At 40.3% G+C, this 26,210-nt stretch overlaps 3 protein-coding genes across 9 annotated transcripts; all 3 read left to right on the top strand.

Annotated features, from left to right (window-relative positions):
* Positions 1-799: 799 nt before the first annotated feature.
* LOC139304031 (leukocyte elastase inhibitor-like) lies at positions 800-9,635 on the top strand. Of its 2 annotated transcripts, XM_070927856.1 has the most exons (11): positions 800-835; positions 963-995; positions 3,274-3,453; positions 4,601-4,762; positions 5,538-5,678; positions 6,596-6,713; positions 7,008-7,150; positions 7,555-7,632; positions 7,913-8,002; positions 8,081-8,261; positions 8,434-9,635. In XM_070927856.1, the coding sequence occupies exons 1-11, from the start codon at positions 800-802 to the stop codon at positions 8,658-8,660; spliced, it is 1,389 nt and encodes a 462-aa protein (XP_070783957.1). In that variant the 3' UTR covers positions 8,661-9,635. The 2 variants fall into 2 exon arrangements, with proteins under 2 accessions (XP_070783957.1, XP_070783958.1); XM_070927857.1 differs by lacking the exons at positions 800-835; positions 963-995; positions 4,601-4,762 and adding an exon at positions 1,518-1,535 and having other exon boundaries at positions 3,304-3,453.
* Positions 9,636-10,540: 905 nt separating this feature from the next.
* On the top strand, positions 10,541-25,819 carry LOC139304032 (leukocyte elastase inhibitor-like). 4 transcript variants are annotated; one of them, XM_070927859.1, is made up of 10 exons: positions 17,263-17,365; positions 17,977-18,164; positions 20,710-20,811; positions 22,055-22,195; positions 22,474-22,591; positions 22,960-23,102; positions 23,938-24,015; positions 24,250-24,339; positions 24,416-24,596; positions 24,807-25,819. In XM_070927859.1, the coding sequence occupies exons 2-10, from the start codon at positions 17,982-17,984 to the stop codon at positions 25,031-25,033; spliced, it is 1,263 nt and encodes a 420-aa protein (XP_070783960.1). In that variant the 5' UTR covers positions 17,263-17,365; positions 17,977-17,981; the 3' UTR covers positions 25,034-25,819. The 4 variants fall into 4 exon arrangements, with proteins under 4 accessions (XP_070783962.1, XP_070783960.1, XP_070783959.1 ...); XM_070927858.1 differs by having other exon boundaries at positions 20,710-20,814; XM_070927861.1 differs by lacking the exons at positions 17,263-17,365; positions 17,977-18,164; positions 20,710-20,811 and adding exons at positions 10,541-10,874; positions 11,154-11,335.
* On the top strand, positions 12,135-16,122 carry LOC139304033 (leukocyte elastase inhibitor A-like). Of its 3 annotated transcripts, XM_070927862.1 has the most exons (6): positions 12,135-12,272; positions 12,488-12,565; positions 13,124-13,189; positions 13,340-13,429; positions 13,535-13,715; positions 15,305-16,122. In XM_070927862.1, exons 1-6 carry the CDS (start codon positions 12,258-12,260, stop codon positions 15,532-15,534), a joined length of 660 nt encoding a protein of 219 aa, XP_070783963.1. In that variant the 5' UTR covers positions 12,135-12,257; the 3' UTR covers positions 15,535-16,122. The 3 variants fall into 3 exon arrangements, with proteins under 3 accessions (XP_070783963.1, XP_070783964.1, XP_070783965.1); XM_070927863.1 differs by lacking the exon at positions 13,124-13,189; XM_070927864.1 differs by lacking the exons at positions 12,135-12,272; positions 13,124-13,189 and adding an exon at positions 12,273-12,294.
* Positions 25,820-26,210: the final 391 nt, after the last annotated feature.

Below are 26,210 nucleotides of genomic sequence, written 5' to 3'. Positions count from 1 at the left end.
GGACAAAAGAAAAAAACAACTACAACTCAGAAGTACAAAGAGGATGAAACTGTAAAGATTAGAAGTCAACAGATTTTGTTTATAGCACATACTGCTTACTCACTCACTCATGACCAACTCGTACAGCTATTTTGGTGGCTTAAGAAACATGACGAAAGAGCTGGGACTAGTGCCAGCATGACAACAAAACGCTGACTGCCCTGCGTCATACGTTCGAGTCCGCTTTTTTGAAGTTAACGATGTAGCCGGGCACTGGTAGATGAAGTTAGCAAGCGAGCTAACCTAACCTGAACAGTACGAACTCCATTGACAAAATGCGGCAGTGCAGTTAGTGTACATTAACGTTATCCTGCTTTTGGTTTCAGGTACAACTGGTAGCTACAATGGTTAAGACTAAACAGGTAATATAGTGAATACTGTATAGGAAGTAACCACCAGGCAAAGCAGTTTAAAATACCGTATAAATAATGTTAGGGTCACTGCAACAGCTAACGTTAGTCAGGTTCGTTAACGTTACCATTTACAACAGTCCAAGCAAAGCAGGCTAGCCGCTTATAATATTAAATTGATACCGAATCGGGTAGCAATTCCCATTAGTTCGTCAAAGGTATTGTTTTATTTTCTTTCAGGGCTTTTGGCAATAATAAATAAGGCAACGCTTAACTGACACATTTCTGAACGACGTTTGGCGTATCCTCTTTCCCCAAGAAAGACCCAGGGATACAAGGCTATCATATTACCTTCACGTTAGCTAGTAAGCTAGGACGGGCAGCCTATGTGGACAACGCTAAGATGACGCATGGTGACAAGGACTTTCGCTTACCGTAGAGGGCCAGTATCCTTCCCCTTCAAAAAAACAATTTTGTTATAACGCTACACATAAAGCCCGGTGTCTGATTGTCCTGTTGCTGTTTATCCACTCTCCTCCTCTGTCCTGTTCATGTTAGCTCGCTTGAATTCAGACTACGACAGCTGCTGTGCTTCAAGATAGCCAGGTGAGGGCGCTGTAACACATATAATATTGTGCAGTACTGTAATTCAGCAGCAAAAAAGCAGCTGTGACTTCCAGGCAAAACCAGATTGGTGGTGGTTGTTAGTGCATCCCATGGCTGGTCAGCACATGATCACGCTGCACAACATGCAGTGTCAGTTCTTTGTCATCTACATTCTTTATAGCCTACTGGCAGTTATTAAAAACGTTATTTGACCTGTAGAGAAATGATTCAAGTATCTATATAGTGTAGAATAGCTCCTGTTATGTGAAGAAGCCTATCACTGATGATCCTTGGACCAGTTCAATGACACCAGCACATAGAAATACATATATGTTTGTGTGGCTTGGATTTCTTGTAAGGCCATGGTTACACTTGCAAAGGTACATACATACTTGGTACAAAGGATCCGAGAACTCTCCGAACGTTCATATAACCAAATACATCAACTCACTAGATCATAAAAATCTCTCAAAAGGAAGTTAAAGCATATAAATGATTAAAATTAGAATCTGTTGTTATGTAATGGCAACAATATCGGCAGTGAATCTCAACCTTAGCCATGTACCATGGAAAATTTGGCAATGAAGATCAGTCTAACCACATGTACTTGCACTGGTTAGCAAACCTTTAACCCCAGAGGAGGAACTGAATGAACTAAAATCAGGCTTTGTGGTGGCTGATTGCTTTGAAATCCTGCACTCTTTCATCCTTCTGTAGCCAAAGTTACTGCAACTTTTCGGAAACAGAAAACTTTGTACAATCGAGGTCTTTCATGCCTCATACTGGAACAAAGAGCATAAATGGCAATGGTGTTGACAAAATGCAAAAAAACACTACAACCACATATTTTCTGCATGCACATGCTGTACAACACATTAGGCACTCGCATAACAGCTGGTACACGCCTTATATTTTTAAAGTCCTCACCAGAGCCGCAAGGCAACAGTGACCAAATATTATATGACAAAGGAACACATTTGAAACCTTCCTCCTGAAGAAACTGTTGCACCTGAAAAAAAAATTACCCATGTCACTGATGACAAATAATGTCCCACTGTAGTCAGCATCTCAAATTCACTTTGCCTTTCCTGACTTTAACAAAGAACAATTTGAACTCTATTCTGTGATGCCTCAACATCAGTATTTGCATTGATAGCACAACTTAAAAACACTGTTATTGTGATTAAAATGTGTTTAAAAGCTACATCTGGTTTGAATCGCATGTTATATTTCTTGATTCACCCTCATATATGTGAAAATCCAATTTGTATACTGATGTTTCTGAAGATTATTGCTTCATCAACTGTAGACTGCACTTTGTCTTTATCTCAGCATCCATCCATTCATCTTACATTTTCTGTATCAGTTTATTCTACACATTGTTATGTAGGGTGTCTGTGGTGCAGACTCTTACAAAGCACACCCATTGGCACAAGAAATATACCCAAAGCATAATAGGGGTGGGTGTGTCTTTCAGTGATGGGTGTGATTTCTGGATACTTTCTCAAGCTGCAGCAGAGCTCAAGCTTGGGTGTGTCAAAGTGTAAAATATCACGTTCTCAAATAAAACAAGTCTTTCTTTCACTGAATCATTCTGGATCACTTGCTGACTTGAGGAAGAGTGTCTATCAGTAAGTACAGGATGTGCCTTATTGTTGACTTGATTTTGATGATAAGAGTGATAGAGCAAAGGTCACAGGCGTCGGCCAGGCTCATGTATACCCTTTTCACCTAGTTTCCAAAGGCAACAGTGATCAAGTAGTGATGAGCAATATCTGTGTGATTTTATATTGGTGACATTTAACTTTTATTTAAGAAGATTCATCAGACTCATCAGCAAACTTGTGGCAAAGAAAAAATTGGGATTTGTCTAACACAGAGAGAGTTGTTGGAGGACATTGCTAAGTTGTAAAATAGAACACCAATGCAGAGGAGTAGTCTAAAGGTTTGCAAAGCTGCTTAAATTTTAAAACTTGTTTATGTTAATGTTTAATAGCTGGCAAATTAAACCATATGAATTTAGTATCTGAAACTCGTATGGTCATCGATCATCCTCATAAAAGGAGCAAGAATGTAGAAGAAGAAACATTCTTCCCTCCACTTGTGGCTGAAAAGGAGACTGATTCCTACCACTTGTAACTTCTTTAAAGCTATTTATGTGTCACATAATCAGGGAAACCTATCTTGTCCAAACAGGAGAGTGCAACTTCTCAGATAAAAGGACATGCTACAGTTTATAAAGCGATGAATAATGTCCTATCCTTTCTTTGTATTAGAGAAAATGGCAACGTCAACCCCTCTATCCAAGGCCAACACCACCTTCTCTCTGGCTTTGCTCAAAAAGCTGAGTGATGACGACAAGACTGCAAATCTCTTCTACTCCCCTTTTAGCATCTCTTCAGCCCTGGCTATGGTGATGCTGGGGGCCAGGGGCAACACAGCCGCACAGATGTCAGAGGTACACACACACACACACACACACACACAATGTGAAAATGATCAGCACAAAAGTTACAGTTCTCATGTTAACACACCCATTTGGACCAGTGTTTATACAGGCACGCATTCAAATGTTCATTGCAAGTCTGGATCTGGTTCATCATGCTGTTGCAATTTCGTCACCATATCATTGTATCACAAAAAAAAGAAAAGGTGTGGGTTCAGGTTTCAAGTTCTGTCATGTGCACAGTTTTCCTTATGTATTCTTAACACAGATTGGTATTAGAGAAGACGTGAGTTTTTTTTTTGTCAGAATGTTAACCGGAAAACTTTGACCCATCTGTCTGGCAGAGTGAGGTGTGGCAGGCAAAAAGTTGAATTACTCATTACTCCTAGCATCAGCAAAAAGGGCGGGGATCTGTCCTGACTCAGAGGAAGAGGAATGGTTATATCCCTCTTTAAGTTGTAGACCATAAAAATTTGTATTTCCATTATCTGCTAGCTGCTTAGCTGCTTTACTCCCTTTCAGAGACATATATTGTACTTTTTTACTACACTTTTTTGCATGATGAGTACTTTTACTTTGAGACCTTAAGTTCATTTTGCTTCATTTGCATCATTTGATTTATTTTATAGTTGGTTTTGGTTCATAGGCTGGTTTTGTTCACAACTGTCACCACATGGGATGTCGATGGAGCAACAGTTCAGCCTTTCAGCCAGAAACTGCACAGAGCCAAAGCAAGGGGAAGCTGGGTAGGAGTGGTAGTACATGTTTTAAAATAGGCCTTGACAGTCTCTGGTGAACTTTCAATGGAATTTTACTTGTAAGTGATTCTGACATTAAGAAAAGAGTGTAGTCCTGCCAGTCATCAGTTGTGGTGAGGAAAACGTGTGTGCATGCATGCCATGGTGTGCAAGTGTAATTTAACATGAGGGTGTAGAGAGGTTTCTGTTTGCTGGCCAGCTATTAGAGAGTGACATTGCATTGGTTTAGTTTTTTTATTTTGTGCATCAATCTGCCTTGCCACACACGCGCGCACACACACACACACACACACACACACACACACACACACACACACACACACACACACACACACACACTATCAATGTTGAACCTAATAATGATCCTAATTTTAAAGGGAAACTACTACTTGTACCCCCAGGTCCTCTGCCTCACTGAGACAGAGCAACCGAAGCAGGTGGGAGCTGAGCAGTCGCAGTCGCAGTCGCAGTCGCAGTCGCCTATGCAGTCACAGATGCAGACGCGGATGCAGATGCGGATGCAGATACAACAGACCAGCAGACTGCCAAAGTATCTGCTCCAGGTGGTAACAAAGCCGAAGTTAAAGGAATGATTAATGATTTGGCTGGGTGGTGTCATCTGGTGAGGACATCTGAGATTTGTGTTTCCAGAGTATTTTTCACACTCCCACTGCTTTGCTTGCTAATTTCCAATATCTTGCTGCATCTTTTCAAACAGCATTCTGGAAATATGAAGTGTAATGGGAAGCTTAAAACAGTAGATTAGATGCAGCAGATGGAAAGTTCAAAAACACACCATCCTAATTTTCTTTGGTCCATAATGGAAATGACATAATGGTGGGTATTTTACATGAATGTGAACAGCATGAAGGCTCTTGTTTGGTCTGTTTTTGCCTTGTTCTTTCCAAAAGGTGCTGGTGGGTCTCATAGAGAGAAATTAAACTTCTGGATCGTGGGAGGGTTTGCCGAAGGTCATTCTAATTACAGTAAATGATGAAAAACAATGACGCCAAAATCATCATTTTAGTTCACTATCATGGGGCAACATTCTATGCTAGTACATTAGCATAGACAAATTGAGTAAAATGGATAGAAGGCCAATACAGAAGCATTATCCAAAAATAAATTAATTAAAAGAAGAAGTATTTATTAAGTCACTGAAACCAAAGTAAAAGTAGCATTGAAGTTAATGATGATTTTGGTGTCTATTCTCATCATTTGACAGGTAAGCTGACCACAAGGCTGATGATCCATATGAACATAATACAAAGTTGTCTCTGATCTGTCGTTGGCTCAGTGTGTCTTTGTAACACGCAGGTCTTCTCTGGCTGTTTGCAGTGCTTGAAACCCAACAATGGTCAAGATGATGTCCACGCTAGCTTCAGCCGACTGCTGAGGGAGCTCAACAAGGCAGACGCTTCGTATGCCCTCAGCCTTGCCAACAGGCTGTACGGGGAGCAGTCCTACCAGTTTGTTGATGTGTGTGTGTGTATGTGTGTGTGTGAGCGCTCAGCATGACTGAATTAATTGCGAGGGTGTGAACTGCAGCCCTGTAATTTAGTTATGTGGATGAATGCCTTGCAACATGGTGCACTGGCTTATTCCCAGTTAGCTGGATCCTTATCTCCTCAAGGCTCTACACATCCATTTGTGTCCTTAGAGGCAACATGTGTACTGTTGAGAAAGCCTCGAGATGGCTTGGTGTAAATTTCAAGTCAAAATGAAAAAAATGTTTTTTTTTTATTATATTTGTCTAGCACTTTTCAAGCAATGAGCAAAAAGTGCTTTCCAGCGCAATGTAAAATGAAATGCAACAAAGATTCAGGTTACTAGAAGAACATAAGCATAAGAGGAGTAACAAAAAACAAATAAAAAATAATTAATATATGCTTAAATGCATGCTAAAAAAATTATCAAATTGAATAAAGTTACTTAACCTAAAAAAAGAACCAGTTTGGTTTCGGCTACCAACAGATGAATTCTAACAAAAAGCTTTGGAACTAAAAACCTTGCACGTAATTATGACATTTTAGAGTCAATTTGATTTATTATAAGTAGGCTATCTAAATCTAAATAAATAGATCACTGGACGAAGTTTATTTGAAACTGTTCATACAATGTCATTTCTGGTTATAGTGGAGAATCTGTTGGATATTTAAGGCTTTAGAGTTTGATTTCAGTATTCAAGTATGTATAGTATGTTTTACTAATAAAAGTGTGCTGTTCACCGGGATCAACAAATCCATCCTGTGTTCAAAGAACTGACAACTCACAACTTGAAAATGAAACCCATGCAAATGAAATTGTATTCCTTGAAGTCTCTCTTGCTTGTGATTTGGTTGATCTGAGTATTTAATTGAGGTATGAGAATTCAAATGTGCTGTTTATGATTCCAGGATTTCTTAGCGGAAACCAGAAAGCACTACAACGCTGAGCTGGAGTCTGTGGACTTCAAAAACAGTGCAGAGGCGGCCAGGGTTGACATCAACAGCTGGGTGGAGAAGCAGACGGAAGGTGGATCTCACATGAACATACACACAGTCGTCAGTGCATTACAGAGAGTGCATCAATTTGACATTTCGTTACACCCATCTTTATGTTTTGTGTCCTTTTATACATTCCTATAATTGTTTGTTTTCTAACTTTATATTTGAGCATATCTAGTTCTTCCTCCTCTAGAAGTGTTAGTACTTCTAGTAGCTGTAGTAGAAGTAAGAAATCAAATTCTCCAGAGTTCTGTATGAGAACAAAGCTTGTGTCCATGTCTCTGTCTTAATGATGACGGCTTTGCTCACTACTGTTCACCAGGTAAAATCAAGGACGTGCTGGTTCAGGGTGTGGTTGACGACAAAACCAAGCTGGTCCTGGTCAATGCCGTCTACTTCAAAGGCAACTGGAACAAACAGTTCAAGGAGGGCTATACTGTTGATGCTCAGTTTAGAATAAACAAGGTAACGCCGCACAAAGACAGCAGCTGATGGAGAAACACTGAGGAACACAAGCAGCATTCTGATTAAATGATTTTGTTGTACAGTTGTACCTGAGGCCTGTAATACTGTAGCTGGCATGTGTGGGGCACTCTGACAGTAGACCATTACAAAGCTGTGTTGATTTAGCTGGATGGAAATGTACAGCTTGAAAGTGATACTTAGCATCATGTTGTATCTTGTCAGTAGTTTGATCTGCTGCAGCTCACAGCACAGCAAAGTCAGGTCAGATTTGAGTGCAAACTGCAGCAGACTAGAAAAATTCAATTCTTCCCTGAATAATAATACTTGTTTTTCGGGAGTGTGAGCTTTGAGGGAATGACTGACTCAACATGAAAAGTGCTTGTTCTGTTTTCTGTTGTCTTTAGAACGACACTAAGCCTGTGAAGATCATGTGCCAGAAAAGTGAATTCTCTTTCACCTCCATTCCTGAGGTCAACTGTCAGGTAATGTCCATGTTCTCCATGCCTGTTTGTCTGCCATACAATTTAACATTTAGGAACTAATTTCAATGAAATAAGGTGGAAAGATTTGCCATGATCCACAGAACAATTGGTTCCATTTCAGTGATGATTGGAACCATCAGATTTGTTGTTTTTAACATCATTTCCATAGCTGTAACTATGAAACTAATAAAGGCTGGGACTTTTTCCCCTCCAAATACCAACCTGTTTGGGGATGAAGAAATCAGATTATCTTTAAATGAAGTGAAATGCTTTTGGACAGATCTTAGAGATGCCCTATAAAGGGAAGGACCTCAGCATGCTCATCTTCCTGCCCAATGAGATAGAGGACGACACCACAGGCTTGGAGAAGGTAGGACACATATACACACACAGCAAACAAATGCACACTTTTAAACAGACAGACTAATAACTGATATATCCACACTAGCTGGAGAGGGAGCTGACCTATGAGAAATTTGTGGCATGGACTCGTCCAGACATGATGGGTCAAACTGAGGTTGAGGTGAAGCTGCCTCGATTCAAGATGGAGGAGAAGTACAACTTGAAAGACGTCCTGACCAGCATGGGCATGGTGGACGCTTTTGATGTCACAAGGAGTGACTTCTCTGGTGAGACATATGCCATAAATGTGTATAATCTGCATGATCATTTTAAGAGCACAACATAACTGAACAGACAAATAAAAGAGATGACGAAAACATCAATTATGCAAAACACAAGGTAGCCTGCATCACTGATGGTGTGCATGATAAAGCAATGGACTCTCTCCTCTGCTCACAGTCATGTCTCCGTCAAACGACCTGATACTGTCGAAAGTTGTCCACAAGGCTTTCGTGGAGGTCAACGAGGAGGGAACTGAGGCTGCTGCCGCCACTGCTGCCATCATGACGGAACGCTCAATAATGATTCCTGACACCTTCATCGCAGATCACCCCTTCCTCTTCTTCATCCGACACAACACCACCATGAGCATTCTCTTTGCTGGCCGATACTGCTCCCCTGAGTAAGCACTGCTGTATGTCCTGTAGACATGGACAGATTGTGAGACCTACAGTATATATATATATATACATGAAAGGCATAGCATAAAGACGGAATCACTTGTTTAAAACACGTGCATGCAAAAGATTTTAACAAGATTTAACCCCACTGAGCCGCCATATGCACGTTTTCTTTTTTTAATCAAGCACCATAGTTTCTGTTTAAAGGCTTTCTTGCAGCGAGTCACCCACCCATTATATATATATATATATATATAAACACAAGAACTGTATATTGCAGCTACCATATAAGAGGCTATTATGTATTGCTGAAAGAAAGACTTGCTGCAAGAATGTGCATATGGCGGCTCAGTGAGGTTAAATCTAGTTAAAATCTTTTGCATGCACGTCTCTGGATCAGTGATCCATGTTGTATGTACTGCACCCTCACGTTACATTCATTGTCTCATCCATTCATCCGTCACAAAACCAGAGGCGTTGCAGTTGTTTCCCACAGTCCATTATTTGCAGGTGTGTTTGCTAAATCTAGACTTGACCTCAAATGTAATGGATTTCCTGCTGGTCATAAATAAACACAAAATGTATGTCAATAGTCTTGTCCTGAGTATTAAAGATAATGTGGTTGATCTATCTTTTGGCCATCAGAATGTATCACAATTCAAGATGTTCCCCTCTTTATCTAGAGAGAATATAATCCGCCATCTGTATTGAATTGAGTAAACCGATGAGAAAACTATAATAGAAGCCCATTTCCTTTTTCCAAGACTGTATGTCATATTTTATCACTGCATTATAATAGGCCATCTGCTTTGTTATCACCGTTCAAAACACTATTAACCAGACTGTAACATCTAACTTATGACTATACTGAACTACTGAAGTAAAGAAAGAGGAGTTTACATGAGGGTTGCACTGCTGCCATTGAATGCAGACTGTTTACTTTGCCTTAACAAACAGAATAAAGAGTGGGGTATGAATCCATGTGTGTCATATTTTTGTTAAATCATTATAACCAGGTTAAATATACATGCCCACTTCAGTGCGTCACATGCGCCATGCGGGCAATTCAAATAATAAAAAGTCAGGGAAGTTCTCTGGTTGAGGTATGTTGTCTTGTCGTAAGATTTGTTCATTCAACTCGCTAAATGTGTGTGGTTTAATCACTGTGTAACTTGAATATCATGCCCTGGATGTAGGTCACCATCCTTGGAGGTTTTCAGCTCGGGGCTGAGCTATTCCCTACTAACTCTGACTGTGGAAGGACAGAGATTGCCACTGTTGCTTTGCCCTGCCCATGTTATCTGTCACTCTATTATTACTGCTCTGCTTTTATCTTTATTATACTTTGCCTGCCTGAGTACTAACTTCTTTTTAGCTATGCTGTTATTGTCCAGTGTTATTCTTTTAGACTGCGTTTACTCATGATGGATTTATGTGGAGAATTTTGGTATTTATTGTAATAAGTAATAAGTATTTCTACTGGTTGAATGTTTTCTGGTTCTTTTTGTTTACTAACCTCATTTTACTAATAACTTAAATGCATTGCTTGCACAAACTGTGATTGTTTCCTTGTTCGGGAGTTCTTGCAGCTGTGTTGGCACAGGGCCTGCTGTGTAGCAGTCTCGTTTCTTTTATGTTTCTGCGCGTGCATTCACCTTAAGGGTGCCCTTATGCGTTTCTTATCTGTTTTTTTATTTATTGCTCTGCTTGTGTGTTGGTCATTTTCTCACTGACTCAAAATAAATTGTACTCTGGACTGGTTTCCAGCTCCCGTCTCTGTTTTTGTGGACTTGCCTGTGCTGATGGCAACTTTCCTTGTTTCGAGGCAGAGGAATCAAATGAACTCTGTGTATTCAATGAGTGTATTCTTTGGGTGAAAGTACTATGGTGGCGTTGTTGGTTAATTTGGCCTGTAACAAGACCCCAGTTGAGCCCTCTTCTGACTCAGTCACAATTACAGAATTGACTGTAAATAAACAGACCTGATAGAGTCACTACAAAACGTATAAAATTGGCAGCAAAAACGACACAGCAAGTTTTCTTTTGATAAATAGACCAATAAAGAGCTTTGGCTCTTGCCTGCTGCAATGACAACTCAGAAGCTCATTTGCCAAAGCTATATGGGTGTGTCAGCTGGTGAATAAAAACAGGTAGCTGAAACAGAATCCTACCTGTGTCGGGAAGGATTCTGTTCACTTGAGGACCATCAGCAATGTGTCTGTCAGTAGGGGATGTGTTTCTTTTTTAATTTTATTTCAGTACTATAAGAATATTTGTGTTAATTGATAACTGATAACCTTTTTATGATTGTTACCGTCAACCTGTTTATAGTTTTGGCATTGTATATTTTTGGATTTGCACCTAATTGATATATTTTATATTTGCACACTTTCCTACTTTGTACTGCAACTGCTGCACCACTGTTTCCCTCAGGATAAATAAAATTCTATCTTGTCTGGTAATGTAATGATTCATCTGCCCTCCTTTCTTTTGTATCAGACACAATGGCATCATCAACCTCTCTATCCAGGGCCAACACCACCTTCTCTCTGGCTCTGTTCAAAAAGCTGAGTGAGAAGGACAAGACTGTGAATCTCTTCTACTCCCCTTTTAGCATCTCTTCCGCCCTGGCTATGGTGATGCTGGGGGCCAGGGGCAACACAGCCGCACAGATGTCAGAGGTACACACACATAGTGATAATTAACAGTATAAAAGTTACAGTTCTCATTTTAACATTTGAACTTGTGTTTATACAGGAACACATTCAAATGTCATTGCAAGTCTGGATCTGGTCCATATTATTGCATTCGCAAGAAAAATATAGTTGTGGGTTCAGGTTTCAAGTTCTGTCATGTGCACAGGTTTTCCTAGGTACTCTTAACACAGATTAGAGATAAGAGCTGCTAACTGGTAGAGCTGGTAGAGTGTGAGGTGTGGCAGGAGAAAGTGCCAGCACAGGCATTAATTACTCAGGGCTGGGGTCCTGATTTTTCATGATATGATTTTGGCAGCTGTACAGTTAGAAGACACTTTTTAGAGAATGTTTTATATGAAAATTGATCTTAAACTATAAAAGTGAGGGGGACATGCACCCCACACACTCAATCTCCAGTGGAAATTACACCCTCATTTAAAACTATAGCTAGTATGCTGCTGCTTTAGCAGGTCAATCTCTCAAGAGTTATTTTCTTATTAAAGTATTTCTGAGGTTCTACATTAACTTGGTAAAAGTTAATATAGCAACCTTTATTTACTTGTTCCAAATGAATTTACTTTTTCTCATTGTGTCTCTAACACCACTTGTCTACTTTGTCCACAGGCCCTGAAAACCCAGGATTGTCAGGATGATGTCCACGTTGGCTTTGCCAAACTGCTGAGCGAGCTCAACAAGGCAGATGTTCTGTTTGCCCTCAGTATTTTTGGGACAGGTTTGCGTGTAATGTTAGCTAAGACAAGTAGAAAACGTTTCCTACAATGGGTTTGTCAAACATCCAAGTCCATGCAGTACCTTCCAGCATGCAAGATCCTGTCATTCCTGGCATATCTGCACTGTACTGTATCTGCTTGATCATAAGCTGCTTTGGTCCAGTGAAGATGAACTCATGAGTCTTTTTGGTGTAGGTTGACACACTTTTGATGGTGGTTAAATCAATATGTCTTGAGAATGTACACATAGGTTGAGTCTGTGTAGTGGAACAACTGATCTGACATTTCCAAAATATCCTTAATACAGTATTGCTTGTGCAGCTTAAAATATGCTGCAGAGCATATTTAATAAGCATAGGTATTTTAGAAATGATTAAAGAGTGCTTCTTCTGTTTGTTCTCCTCAGAATGACACTAAGCCAGTAGAGATGATGAGACAGAAAACATACTTTCCTTTTGCCTTCATTCCTGAAGCCAACTGCCAGGTAATCAAGCAATTGATCGGTTAGTTAATACGTCAATCAATTAATTAATTAAATGTCATGGAGAGATTGACAAATTCAATTGACAATTGACAAAATCTTCATAAATTGGTTGAAAACTGTCTCCAGTCAACTTTTTAATGTTTCCTGCTGATGTGTTTTAAAACACAAAATTAGTTTTAAATACCCAGTTGATGGCGACATACAAGCTACATATGTCCCAGGAAAAAAGTATGCATCCTTATCAGCTGATGATCCATAGAAGGCATGAAATAATGGAGCAGCATTGCCTGTGTATTGCAGGATAGAGCAAGGCTGAATATTAAAGCATTTCAAATATTTTGCTTCACTTTTACAAGAGAAAAGCATTTGAGGATGAGGAATAATACGTTGATTATGATACGTTTGGCAAACGATTTTGGAAAGACACCACCCTCCAAACTCTTGCAAAAGCCCCATGCACACAGTTTTGCCATGTGGAGAAACCCAAAGCTTGAGAAGCCTGCTGTGCCTAGTGAAGGTTGCTATGCTATGATTGGATAATTGCTGTTCCCGGAACAGGGTTTAGCGACCGGGTCAGCTACAAAAAGAACTAGCCATAACAATGAAACTCACAGAAGTAAAGAGGTAAGTCCAAATCACCAAAGTAACCAGTCTCTCACACACTGTGATGTGTTAATGGTTTTGCTAGTTGCATGTAATCACATAAGCCATCTTTGTTGAGTCCAAAAATCAAACCAGTATTTGCTGTAATTTTTGAAACCCTCTGTTTGAAAGATCCTAGAGATACCTTACAAAGGGAAGGAGCTCAGCATGCTCATCTTTCTGCCAAAGGAGATAGAGGATGATACAACAGGCCTGGATAAGGTAGGACACACACACACACACACACACACACACACACACACACACACACACACACACACACAAATAAATATAAATATCTAATTGTTGATATTGTATCCACCTCAGCTGGAGAAGCAGCTGACCTGTGAGAAACTTGTGGAGTGGACTCGTCCAGACATGATGCCCGAGGTTGAGGTTGTTGTGGACCTGCCTCGATTCAAGCTGGAGAAGACATATGACCTGAACGATGTCCTGGAAAGTATCGGCATGGTGGACGCTCTCGATGACAGAAAGAGTGACTTCTCTGGTGAGACATGTGGATAGGCCACATCAGATATACAGTATATACTGTAGCTACAGCATGTTCACAAGAAAGGTGTCACAGCACTGTTTGATTGATTAGAAGTAAAAAAAAAAAAACGCTACAGCAGTGAAATGACAATGAGTACTTCTCCAAAACAACATGTAGCAGCATCATATCAGATATACACTCATACTCATTTAAAGAAGCAACAGAAAGATCCATTTTTCTGGTGAAACAAGGTTAGTAAAGGAACCAAGTCTGATGGATTCTTAAGTGTACCAAAGGCAGTGGTGGAATGTAACTAAGTACAATTATTCAAGTACTGTTCTTAAGTACAGCAGCTGACATCTATAGTTTCTAGTTACTTTATAAATTAAGAGTTAACGTATTGAATAAACATGTAAAATACAATGCATTGTAGTAGATTAAACTAGTGGTTCTTAACCTAAGACATGTGACTCCTTACATGAAAGTTAACTTGGGCTCCCCTGTCACATGTTTCACAAGTCCATGGGTTAGCAGTTCCACCTTACAGTGATCTCCCCTCTGAACTTCTCAGATGATTTCATTTAGATAATTGTCCGAGGTGCAACTCTTACTATTTCACAAAAAAAGGAAAAGATGTGAGTCCAAAAGATAAGTGCAAATTTGTTTAGCATAACTTTGTTTTTACTTCCCCATTAATCATCTCAAGACCAGATTTATCTTGTGACCCACTGGAGGGGGCCCGACCCCTAGGTTGGAAAGCACTGGATGGAACTACCTAATGGTATAAAAAGAAATTAAAACTACACCACCTTGACCTGTTACAACAGTAAAATGTTGTGCATTGATACATCAGTATTACCAACTTGATAATTAAATATATAAAAACAAAATGGCCACCAACAGGCCATGTCTCAGCAGAACGAGTACTTTTACGTTGACACTTTAAGTAGATTTTTCTTATAATATATGTAGGATTTTGAATGAAGGGCTTTTACTTTTAGTAGAGTATTTTTACATGTTGTATGGATACTTTTTAAGTGAATGATTGTAATACTACTTCCACCACTGACCAAAGGCTAGTCTAGATATTGGGCGTATCTCCCAGAATGTCCTTGGCCTTCCGTGTTTTCTCCTTTTTAGTAAAGGGGGTGTCTAAACCAGCTGTACTGACTGATACTGCGGTGGTTCTTGGGTTGCTGTGAGGGCAAGCAACAGTTATTACGTTTCCATGTTTCCACAATTATTACGATTTTGGGAACGGGCCCTTGGTTCCCTGTTCTTGGCAAAGTCCCTCCGAACTTTGTGTATCATTGGAGTCTACATGAAACTCCAGTTGTCTGGTATCTTGTCCATTTGCAGGTTGTTTGGGTGACCATACCAGGCTTTTAACGATAGATGCTCTCAGGGTTAATTAGGGACACAGACCTTTCCAAAAGGTTGCTAATCAAAAAGAACAAATACAGTCTCCACTGTCAATCCAAAACACCAAAACACAAAGGTAGCCTGTGTATTGATTATTGTGTACAGTGTAAAATAGCATAGCTAAACACATGAAAGTGCAGTATTATGTTGGCTTAAAAACATTTTTTTCTCTTCTGGGACAGGCATGTCTGGGACCAAAGACCTTGTACTGTCAAAAGTTGCCCACAAGGCTTTTGTGGAGGTGAATGAGGAGGGAACCGAGGCTGCCTCTGCTACTGCTTGCTTTTTTGAGATGCAGTGTTTAAATCTCAATTTAGCCTACTTCACGGCAGACCACCCCTTCCTCTTCTTTATCCGACAAAACACCACCATGAGCATTCTCTTTGCTGGCCGATTCTGCTCCCCTGTATGAGCACAGTGTCTTTTTAGAGCAGTATGTCTCAACTGGTGAAGGTTTTCATTCTATGCAGCTACAGTGAAAGTTTTTAGAGCTGAGAATCACTGCTCTAGAGTGTGTGCACAGCACCTCTGCATTGCTTGAGCTATAAATCACATTTCCCATCTGAGTTGCATCCCAATTCCCATCCTGTGTTTCCAAGACCACAATTTTGTAGGAAAGCCTTAAAGTGAAAATGGTGGTTCCACTCACTGCACCCTGACATTGACATCCAGAGCTACAAAACTGAAAGTGTTTCAATTGTTGGCAAGAGTCTGTTGCTTGCAGGTGTGCTTGTGCTGAGTCCCCAATTCTAATATGTGACTTTCCTGATGCTTATATGTGTTTTGGTAATTGTTGTATTTGAGTAGGAAAATCACTGTGCATCCCTATGCTATGTCAGACAAACACTGTGATCTGTTGAGCTGTTACATCATAGTAAGCAAAATGCTTTAACAAGTATGTTGAGCAGGGAGTATAATGATAATAATGGATCCAAAATATTGCGACAGTAAGTATCTGTATGCCTGTATAAATGGAATAAAGGGGTGTGGTTTGAAAACACTTGTTTTTGTTTAATTTTCCTTAATTTTAGTTGAATAATCCCTTGTGTTGCAATACATTTTGTGCTGAATTCCCTCAGGCTTCATGTTGTAGCCACCCACTGTTTCCTCAGGTGGGAACCAGCAAGGCCAGCAGAGGGAGCTGCTGCCTGGGGAACTGACACATGGTAGTAAAAGAAAAATCATGCTCTACAAGCTGCTGCAAGTGGGATGCTACATGTGTTTGTGATGAGCTCACCACACATACATATACACCAACTCACTCCTGTTGTCGAGATAAAGCTTGCAAATCTATTTCCCTGCCTCTGCTCCTTCAGCAGTATGTCACTATGGGTGAAGACTCATTCATGGTCAATCTCTACATGAAATTTGATGGAAATCTCAATATAGATTTTAAGTAAATATTCTACTGACAGAAAGACAAACAAACCAGTTGGGTGAAAACGACTTATTTAGCAAAGGTCGATCTCATATAGTTGTTGCCTGGTCATTCAGTCTTTGATGTTGACTGACTGATCATGCTTGACTACCTGACAGTCGGCAGATATTAAATGCTGGTAAATATTAGACTTCTACATCAGACATTTATCATAAATCGATATGCTGGTGCAGTATCAAGAGCTGTTCTTGAGTTTATTTTGGGTCTCTGTCACTACTAGTTAAAAACCACTTTATGTAGCTTTAAGTTTAGCTGACCAGTTTGAAGCCAGGTGCAGTTTTCATGATTCTATTACCGAAAGTCTACCATTTTAACATTTTTAGCAATAGTGGAAAAGAAATGTCTGATCGGTAGTTCCGCTACACAGACTCAACCTATGTGTACTTTCTCAAAAACTATTGATATCCTTATAACCACCATCAAAAGTGTGTCCACCCACACCAAATGATGAAATACCTATGATCCATTCATCTTCACTGGACCAAACAGCTTATGATCAATAAGGAGTGGGTGCAGATACTGTACGCACTGTGCAGGTAAGTCAGGAGTGAAAGGATCATGCATGCTGGAAGGCACTGCATGGACTTGGATGTTTGACAAACCCATTGTAAAACATTTTCTACTCGTCTTGGCTAGTTTTGTCCGTTCGGCTTCCGTACAATGACATATGAGAATGCGGAAGCTCAGTTGACAAGCTTTTCGGGCGTGTCAGCTTGTAAATAATAAAACTGATGCTTCAAACAGAAGTCTTCCTGTGACGGAAAGACTCCAGATCATTTGAGGACCACAGGAAAAGTGTCTGTCAGTAAGTAGAGGATGAGTCTCATTCACTTTGTGATAATGCGGTCTGATTATTTAGTTTGTAGACAGTTCGTGTCAATTTTAGGTTACAGGTTAAACGGCACCGGCATTATGTTACAGGTGAAAAGTCCAAGTTTGACAGTCGTTGAATCTGATTGACTCATTGTCTGGCGTTATGTATAGAGTATAGTATATTGTAAATATAACTTAATGTGTTACTTAATGGAGTAGACATGGGCAACCCGAGAGCGATATTAACCCTTTCAGATGTCCACCATACTCCGTTGAAAAATCTGGAAGTTTAATACTTTCTTGAATGTATGATGTTTTGTAAATATTATATATTATATTTACAATCCACTCTAAATTTGTATACACACCACCAAGGATGCAGTATGATTTCAATAAAATCTTAAATTACTAATGATAACAACCACTACTTTACTTTGTTATTACCTAAAGAGAGTGAGATACCGATCAGATAAAGAAATAAAAGCAGTTCAGAATCAGAATCAGAATCAGAAATACTTTATTGATCCCAGGGGGGAAATTATAATTGTAGTTCTCTTAAGTTTGTAATGTAGTAATTAATACTCTGCCCACCCTTCTTTGTAGATACAATGGCATCACCAACACCAACCCCTCTATCCAAGGCCAACACCACCTTCTCTCTGGCTTTGCTCAAAAATCTGGGTGATAACGACAAGACTGCAAATCTCTTCTACTCCCCTTTTAGCATCTCTTCAGCCCTGGCTATGGTGATGCTGGGGGCCAGAGGCAACACAGCCACACAGATGTCAGAGGTACAATACACACACACACACACACACGCACACAAAAGGGCAGAGTGAAGTACAGCAGGTGTGTAAACCCTCATTCTGTATGAATCACCAGTTTTTTTCTGTCAGTGTCAGCAAAAATGACAAAGATCTGTTGCGTTCAGACTCTGACTAGGTTTTATGGGGGCGGCTCTGTGTTGTGTTACTATAGCAACGTGATACATAAAATGGAAGTGTAAGGGCAATAAAGAACTTGGCAAAGTAATCTGTACACCTTATCAGTTCTCCTTATGTTATGTGCAGCAGACATGTCCACTCGCCTGGCTGCTGGGGCGTCATAAGTGAGTAGTTCTCAAAGTTGAGGCACTGAATGGAGAACTGATAGAATAGAATTGATAACTATTTTATTAAACAATATGGGGAAAAGCATTGCCAACTTATACATATGTAGTAATATACTTGTTTATACTTGTTCACATTGAGGAGAATAAAACCCCTCAGACTTTCCAGGAGGTATTTAATCTTAAAGCAGTAGAAGCAGTTCTGTCAGTCTGTATACTTAGTGGAAGTAGTTGGAATGTAGGTGGAAGTTAACATGGTGTAAAACAGGAACCTAGCCCATTTTTAAAAAATGATTGCTAAAGCAAAGCCACACCTAGCCAAGACAGGCATGTGGGAGGGGCAGGGCTTCACCCCCAACTCACCATGCTTCTTCGGAAACAACTCCAGTCATTTCAAATGAATGAATGGATTTATAAGACAGTGATTACAACATACTGTTTGAAGAGCAAGGTGACAGTCAACAGTGATGAGGTTATTCACAGCATGTGCAGGTGGATTTTCATTGTGAAGCTTTATGTTATTACATAATAGCAGCTATTAACAACATTTTTGTGCCCTTCTGTCATCTGTTGCAATAACAGTAGTATTATTACCTGGCTGTTTGACAGGGTCAGGGACAAAGTTGGTGTTAAATATACAGGGGCATGCAGTTCCTTTCATGAAAGAAAATATGAAAATGAGGACCTGTGACGCAACCTGTTTTGAACTCATTGGGGGTTTTTCCAGAAGGTGGTAAAATTGTTGATGAAGCATTCAGCTTTCAGCTTTCTGCCAGATGTGATGGCTGCAGCTAAACAGTGAGTTTCTTGAGAGAGAGACACACCCAACTATCAGCATTATCACCAAGACAAAAATGTAAAATGATTTACTGTGTGGTTTAAACAGAACTGGGTGATCCTGCCTGTGTCATGAGTTGCGATGATAAAGCTGTGTGTGCATGCATGCCTTGGCGAGGAAGAGAGAGAGTGGGTGTGGGATGCATGAAAGAGAGCAGAGGTCACAGTAACGTGGGAGTGCTGTGAGGTTTTAGCAGCCAGCTACCAGAAAGTCCATTTGTGTGAACTGGTTTCTTCTTATGGTAACTTGTTCATTAGCCAGCTGGCCAACAATCGCTCTACACATACCACAGTCTGTTGATGGGAATAAGAAAATGTGTGGGTCAGTAATGACATCACCCGAATTTGTGAGAACTTATTAATGTAACGATTGTTATTTTAGAAATGTGCGTACACTGGCACCTGCAAAAACTTTCTCAGTCAGTGGGCGAAATGTAGTGTTGAGACTGACTCAGTGTGTGAACTCTACAGTCTTTCCAAATACCACTGGCAACTGCTGAAGTACCCCCTGGGGTACAAGTGGCCCTGGTTAGTTAATCACTGGTCTAAACAATGCAGGCCTATAATTTCACTAGAATACATTGCCAGTAAGAAGTGAGCTCATAACCAATGCTCTAATTTATAATAAAGCGACAAAATGCCTGCGTAAATCATTGTATACCACATAAATCAGGTCCATGCAATAGATGTTTTTTGCTGTCAAAATTCAGAATTTTCTCTTTGCCAGCTAGGGCACCTGTTCCCGAAGAACACTGATTGGCTCAGGGAAGTTTTAGCCACTTACCAGCAGCCAAAAATCTTGTGGTCACTGACATCAATAGGTAGAAGTTCTTGCCCCAGTAAGTTACTTTAGAAGGGCACTCTGTGTGTGGTGAGTACACCCTTACAACATTGTTGGGTGTGGTCATTCTTTAGCACCTCCACTCACTGTCACACAGAGAAGCAACATGACAAAGAGTGAGAGCCGTGACTGAAGATGTCAACTCTCACCAGTTTTCCAGTCAATATAATTCAGCAAACATATGTAGGAAAGTTATTCACAGGTGAGTAGTACAGAGTGTGAAGATGCTCTTTGGACTGTGTAAATCCCATGTGTTCTGATCTAATGTGTAACTACAATCACCATCTCTCTAATTCTTCGGGCTGGAGAGGGTTTTCTCCCACAACTGCATAAAAGTGTATTATTGAACAAAACAATTTAACTCACTTCTCTCTGATTAGCTGTTTGGCAACATTTTTGATCCGTCTTCCCAATCTAAGGGTAATGTACTGTACAAGGCCTGTGGATTACTCAACCCACACATCACTGCCAGGATGATGTTATAACTTATTGTACACAACCACAGACACATGATGTCTAACTTAACCGTGAAAAACAATTGCACCCCTAGGTCCTCAGCTTCACTGAGGCAGAGAAGCCACAGCATGCAGGAGCACAGCAGATGCAGATGCAGCAGCAGATCCACTCCAAACTGCCACTATATCTGCTGAAAGTGGTAAAAAAAAAAAGCCAACCATACAGGAGTGACAAACTAACTGAGGGGCATTTTACCAACTGTCTGGGTGGTGTCTTCTGGTGAGCTTGTCTTGGAAGACAAAGAGCCAGTGGTTCCAGAGAGAATTTCACACTTGTTTTCCCTCTGCTTTACTTGCTGATCTCCAACTATGCTGCTTTCCTGAAATGAATTTGGAAAAAAAGCAGGATTGTGTGGGACAACTTGGTCCTGGCTTTTCTTTTTATGGCGTCTTTCTGGTGTGCTTCTTATCTCCTATAAGCAACTGCTGGAAACCACAGTGTGGTTAGACCTCACCGTCAAAAGTTTGAAATTATGAGAACAAAATGCATTAGGAAAATAGTACACACAAATAAAGCTGTTTCTGTTTGTATATGTGCCTCATACTGGGGTTTTACTGATAACACTCTTGTATATGGATAACACCAAATTTAGCAAATGTCGTTGTGACTGCCTACATAAGATCTTTCCGATTTGGCTGCACACCCGCCAGAACATAACATCCTGTATTCTTATTATAAAAGACGGACATTTGTTTTTGAAGATAACCACGTAAATAACAACATGGTGGAGGGACGGCATGTTTCCTTATGCGAATGTTTCTGGAAAGGCTCATCAAAGCTCAGGCAGGCATTTCCATGGGTTCTTTAAAGTCAGTGTGAAAGGTGTTTTAAGTGTTCCCTCTACTTTTTCCGTACCTGTCTTTTATTGTATTTTTGTTTTAATGATTTAGGTGTTCTCCCAAGCCTTCACCTTAAAGGAGTACACTAAATGTCTAATTTATCACCTTAACCATTAAGTGATGAGAACGTCCAAGTCATTTGATTTCTTCCCAGTATATCATTATAGCCCAATCTATGTATATTATACTAGGTTCTATGCTGATTCCATTTGCATATCCATTTTTAGATACCTGACCTTTTTGAGATTTTGTTTTCATTGAGCTACAGATTTACAACCAAACATATGAGGTTTATTTTTGAAAGTATTTTAGTTGAGCGACTATCTACTCTAGTCACCCGTTCAACAAAGTGTGTGCAAATGCATAGCGTGGAGCACCAAAGTCAACACTCTACAAGGGAAACCTTGCTTATTTTGTCCATAGTCTCATCACTTAATAGGAAAGATGACCACCAGACCAGTCTAATACACCTCTTTATCATTGGCTGGTCTGTCACTTGCTCAGTGCGTCTCCAACACCACTTGTCTACTTTGTCCACAGGCCCTGAAAACCCAGGATTGTCAGGATGATGTTCACGTTGGCTTTGCCAAACTGCTGAGCGAGCTTAACAAGGCAGATGCTCCGTATGCCCTCAGTGTTGCCAACAGACTCTACGGGGAGCAGTCCTACCAGTTTGTTGAGGTGTGTGTGTGTGTCTGTATGCATCTTCATGAGCAGGTGTGGTTTTGTTTGCATATTGTTGGGCGGCAGTGAATGAGAGGCAATGAAATGAATCTTTAAAGCAGTGTAAGAAGGAATGATGAATGAGGGAGTGGACAGCAGGCCAGCATGCAAGCAAGTAAAGGAGTGATTGTGAGAATACTATTCTGGCTGCAATGTCTTTTAATTCCACTAACTAAGCAAAGAGATCATTTTGTTTGGGTGATCAGAGCCAGTAAATGTGTTGTCGACGGTTCCAGGATTTCTTAGGGAAAACCCAGAAGCACTACAACGCAGAGCTGGAGACTGTGGACTTTGTAACCAGCTCAGATGCAGCCAGGGTCCACATCAACAGCTGGGTGGAGAAGCAGACACAAGGTGGGTCATACACAGTGACATGCACACTTGTCAGTATGTTAATAGACCTGCATGTCCCCTTCATCCATATGCAATTGTAATGACGAACTCGCACCACATTAGCGTTAATCTCTGTCTTCTGTCAGTCTCATTTTTGTATGCAGAAATAATAGATGGCCTCACGATGCCATGAGTTTAAAGGTTTTCACTATAGTGGTGCGAGAGGGAGCAGAATTGGTTTCAGTCAGAAAGGCTGAGGGCTACTTCCATCCAATTTTCTCGGTGTTGAGGCAGAAAGATTCCGTGTGGAGGTCGAAATGATGCAGTAAATAGCCCTGGAAATGCAAGACTCTTTAGCTGCTTCTATGTGTTTTTATTTTGTTTACCAGGTAAAATTAAGGATGTGCTGGCCCAGGGTGTTGTGGACAGCATGACCAGGCTGGTGCTGGTCAATGCCATCTACTTCAAAGGCAACTGGAACAAGCAGTTTCAGGAGAGCGCCACACGGGATGCTAAGTTTAGACTCAACAAGGTAACACTGCTAAAAGAGAACATTCAATGGACTAACACGGATTGACAAAAGTCAACTGAAGTCAGTAAATGTGGGTTTTAAAACTGTATTGCATGGTAGCATTTGCCATTTAGTCTACGGACGTAATTCTGAATTCTTCATTGAAAGTAGTGAAAAAGGGTGAAAGAAGGGAATGTGGCATCAGGGCCATGGCAGCAAACCTGACCTTAAGAAATGGTGGAAATCAGGGTCAAAAGAGGGTGAAATCTGATGACCTAACAAAAGGTAATTTGTTGGACACTTTTGTATTGCATATTAGTCGAGATTAGGAGGATGCTTTTCCCAATTTTGTAAACATCTGAGTGTTAATCATGATGATTCTATTTGGGAACAATGTCTTTTCTTAGACCACATGGTGTCTGTAAGAAAATATTTGTTGCTTAAGTTTGCGTCTGTAGACACACCCACACTGTGCAGTGGTACCACTGAAATTCAACTTTCATCAAAAGCCACTTGTTTATTTCAGCTCTCCACCATTTCTCACGTGGAGCGTCTACAGTTGGCCTTGGAAGTTAATGTAATTCATGTAAACATCCAAAATATACTGTAACTGAACACAGCTTTACACATACTGTAGTATGTTAAAGAGTAACTTAATACTTGGCTGAAAAGTGCTCAGCAGTGTCTTGCTGCCCTCTCTGGTTGGACGTTTCAAGTATGTTGCACCTGTACTGACCACACCCTGCCGTACACTTCTGCATCACTGCAACAAGGTGATGTGTGCAAGATTTCAGCTGGTGTTAAGTCTCTCTTTAAGCATATGCATTTAAGCTTTGTTTCTGTTTGCTGTTTTCAGAAAGACACTAAGCCAGTGAAGATGATGCACCAGAAAACTAAGTTCCCTCTTACCTACATCCCTGAAGCCAACTGCCAGGTAGTCAAGCAATTCAGTTAATGAATTGATTAATATAGTATGTCAGTCGATATGCCTGTCTGTCCACCAACCAGCTGTTAACTGGTCAGGCCAGTTAAGGACTTAATTAGATTTCCATTCAAAGAAGAATTAATGATCCAGACCTTTTTTTAATCCGATAAGATATCCTGTTAATACACAAAAATATCCAAAACCGTATATTAGTTGTAATGTTTGAAACCCTCGTTTGGACAGATCCTGGAGATGCCTTACAAAGGAAAGGAGCTCAGCATGCTCATCTTTCTACCCAATGAATTCGAGGACAGTACAACAGGTCTGGAGAAGGTAGGGAACACACACACTTGCACACATAAAGAAACCCACAAGACGCAAATAAACTAATAATTGATTTTGTGCCCAGCTGGAGAAGGAGCTGACCTATGACAATTTTGTGGAGTGGACTCGTCCTGACATGATGGATGAAGTTGAGGTCCAGGTGGGGCTTCCTCGGTTCAAGATGGAGGAGAAGTACGACATGAAGAATGTCCTGGTCAGCATGGGAATGGTGGATGCCTTCGACATAACAATGAGTGACTTCTCTGGTAGGACATGTGCCCGGATAATATCAGATATATTCCGAATAATTTAAAGAACAGGCACCCGAAACCTGAACTGGCTCCTGTCAGTTCAAAGGAGCAACAAGTCAATAAAGAGGTTCTCCCAAATCAATGTGCTCTACATTCCTGCAATGTAGGGTGAGACCAGGCATTGTATGTATTTAAAATATTCTCTTTCCCTCTCTTCTGTGACAGGCATGTCTCCCGCCAACGACCTGGTACTGTCAAAAGTCATCCACAAGGCTTTCGTGGAGGTCAACGAGGAGGGAACTGAGGCTGCTGCCGCCACTGCTGCCATCATGATGATGCGCTGTTTCATGCCTCCAGCCACCTTCATTGCAGACCACCCCTTCCTCTTCTTCATCCGGCATAACCCCTCCATGAGCATTCTCTTCGCTGGCCGATACTGCTCCCCCGAGTGAGCACTACATTGTTCAGAGCAGTGTTGTTTCTCAACTGGAGGGCGGTTACGATACATCTACCATTGCAACAGAATAAAATGTTATTCGGTATTACTGGAAAATTTTGAGAGTCTGCTGCTGTAGAGTTCCTAATTACACCCTGAGTTCCCGTCCTATGTTTTCAACACCAGAATGAGGAGTAAAAACTATGGTGTTGGATTTCCTAAATTGCAGCTTCTTGTCTGCATCCCTTCTTATCTGAGTGATTCTGTGTTTATCCTGTGCCTTAAGTTCTTGCACTGTTTTATCTTTTGCACCTGATCTCATCCTTAGGATCTGGTTTACTTTATGTCTGTAATGCATGTATGGCCCTATTTGCTGCACCCTACCTTAGTAAGCTATACCATTGAAGTCTAGTTTATCTTATCTTATACCTTACACCCTTGTGAAAGAATTTGCCTTTATCACAATGTCTATTATGCCTCTTCAACCGCCAACTGTACTATATACCATATGAAGGTGTGGCAGTTGCAAGGTTCTCTGCACTTTTTCTACAGAACATGCATTTTATTTGTTTTATATTTTCAGTTAACCAAAGACAATGATGTGATGAAATCACATTGTCAGATAGATATGTCCTTGTTGACTTGTAATCAAGCAAAGTGCAATTATGTGAAATTGTACCATAATGCATAAAACAAATATAGACTATAAAGAACAAGAGCTTACATGAAGGTTTGAACTGGCATTGAGTCCAAGTTATTTTATGTATCCTTACACATGGAATAAAAGTATGTGGTTCACAAATATTGTTATGTCACATTCTTTTCCCTCTATTGACATTCTCTCAGATCTGGTTCAGCCATGTGTAACAAGATGGATAACAGTTTGATCATTCACTGTGAAAGTGTTAATACTACACTGGTTGTCTATTTGAGGTCACATAACATCATATTACTTACTAACCTAAACTAACAGTAGATAATGCTAAGTATATTACATTATATTATTACTACTTTTGATGCCTACAGAGAGCACAAGAGTAATACATTACTTAAAATACAACAACACTGAACCCCCAATATAAACCCCCAATGAAGGTCTAATAATAATCTAACTAAGATATTTAAGGAGAGTAAATACACCTGCAAATGTCTTGACCAGTATAGAATCTGCTTGCAAATAAATTTTCGGGTAA

This window comes from Enoplosus armatus, chromosome 21 (assembly GCF_043641665.1).
Source record: "Enoplosus armatus isolate fEnoArm2 chromosome 21, fEnoArm2.hap1, whole genome shotgun sequence".
NCBI classification, from domain to species: Eukaryota; Metazoa; Chordata; class Actinopteri; order Centrarchiformes; family Enoplosidae; genus Enoplosus; species Enoplosus armatus.
This window is presented reverse-complemented; position numbering and strand designations above follow the sequence as displayed.

Coding starts and splice junctions, on each gene's coding strand:
- LOC139304033 (XM_070927862.1), top strand. Junction 12,566..13,123: donor TTCCTGAAGCCAACTGCCAG/GTAATCAAGCAA, acceptor TTCCCGGAACAG/GGTTTAGCGACCGGGTCAGC. Junction 13,190..13,339: donor AAACTCACAGAAGTAAAGAG/GTAAGTCCAAAT, acceptor TCTGTTTGAAAG/ATCCTAGAGATACCTTACAA.
- LOC139304031 (XM_070927856.1), top strand. CDS start 800: ATGGTGACAAGGACTTTCGCTTACCGTAGAGGGCCA. Junction 836..962: donor TCGCTTACCGTAGAGGGCCA/GTATCCTTCCCC, acceptor GCTTGAATTCAG/ACTACGACAGCTGCTGTGCT. Junction 8,003..8,080: donor ACACCACAGGCTTGGAGAAG/GTAGGACACATA, acceptor TATCCACACTAG/CTGGAGAGGGAGCTGACCTA.
- LOC139304032 (XM_070927858.1), top strand. CDS start 17,982: ATGGCATCACCAACACCAACCCCTCTATCCAAGGCCAACACCACCTTC. Junction 22,196..22,473: donor AGTCCTACCAGTTTGTTGAG/GTGTGTGTGTGT, acceptor CGACGGTTCCAG/GATTTCTTAGGGAAAACCCA. Junction 22,592..22,959: donor GGTGGAGAAGCAGACACAAG/GTGGGTCATACA, acceptor TTTGTTTACCAG/GTAAAATTAAGGATGTGCTG.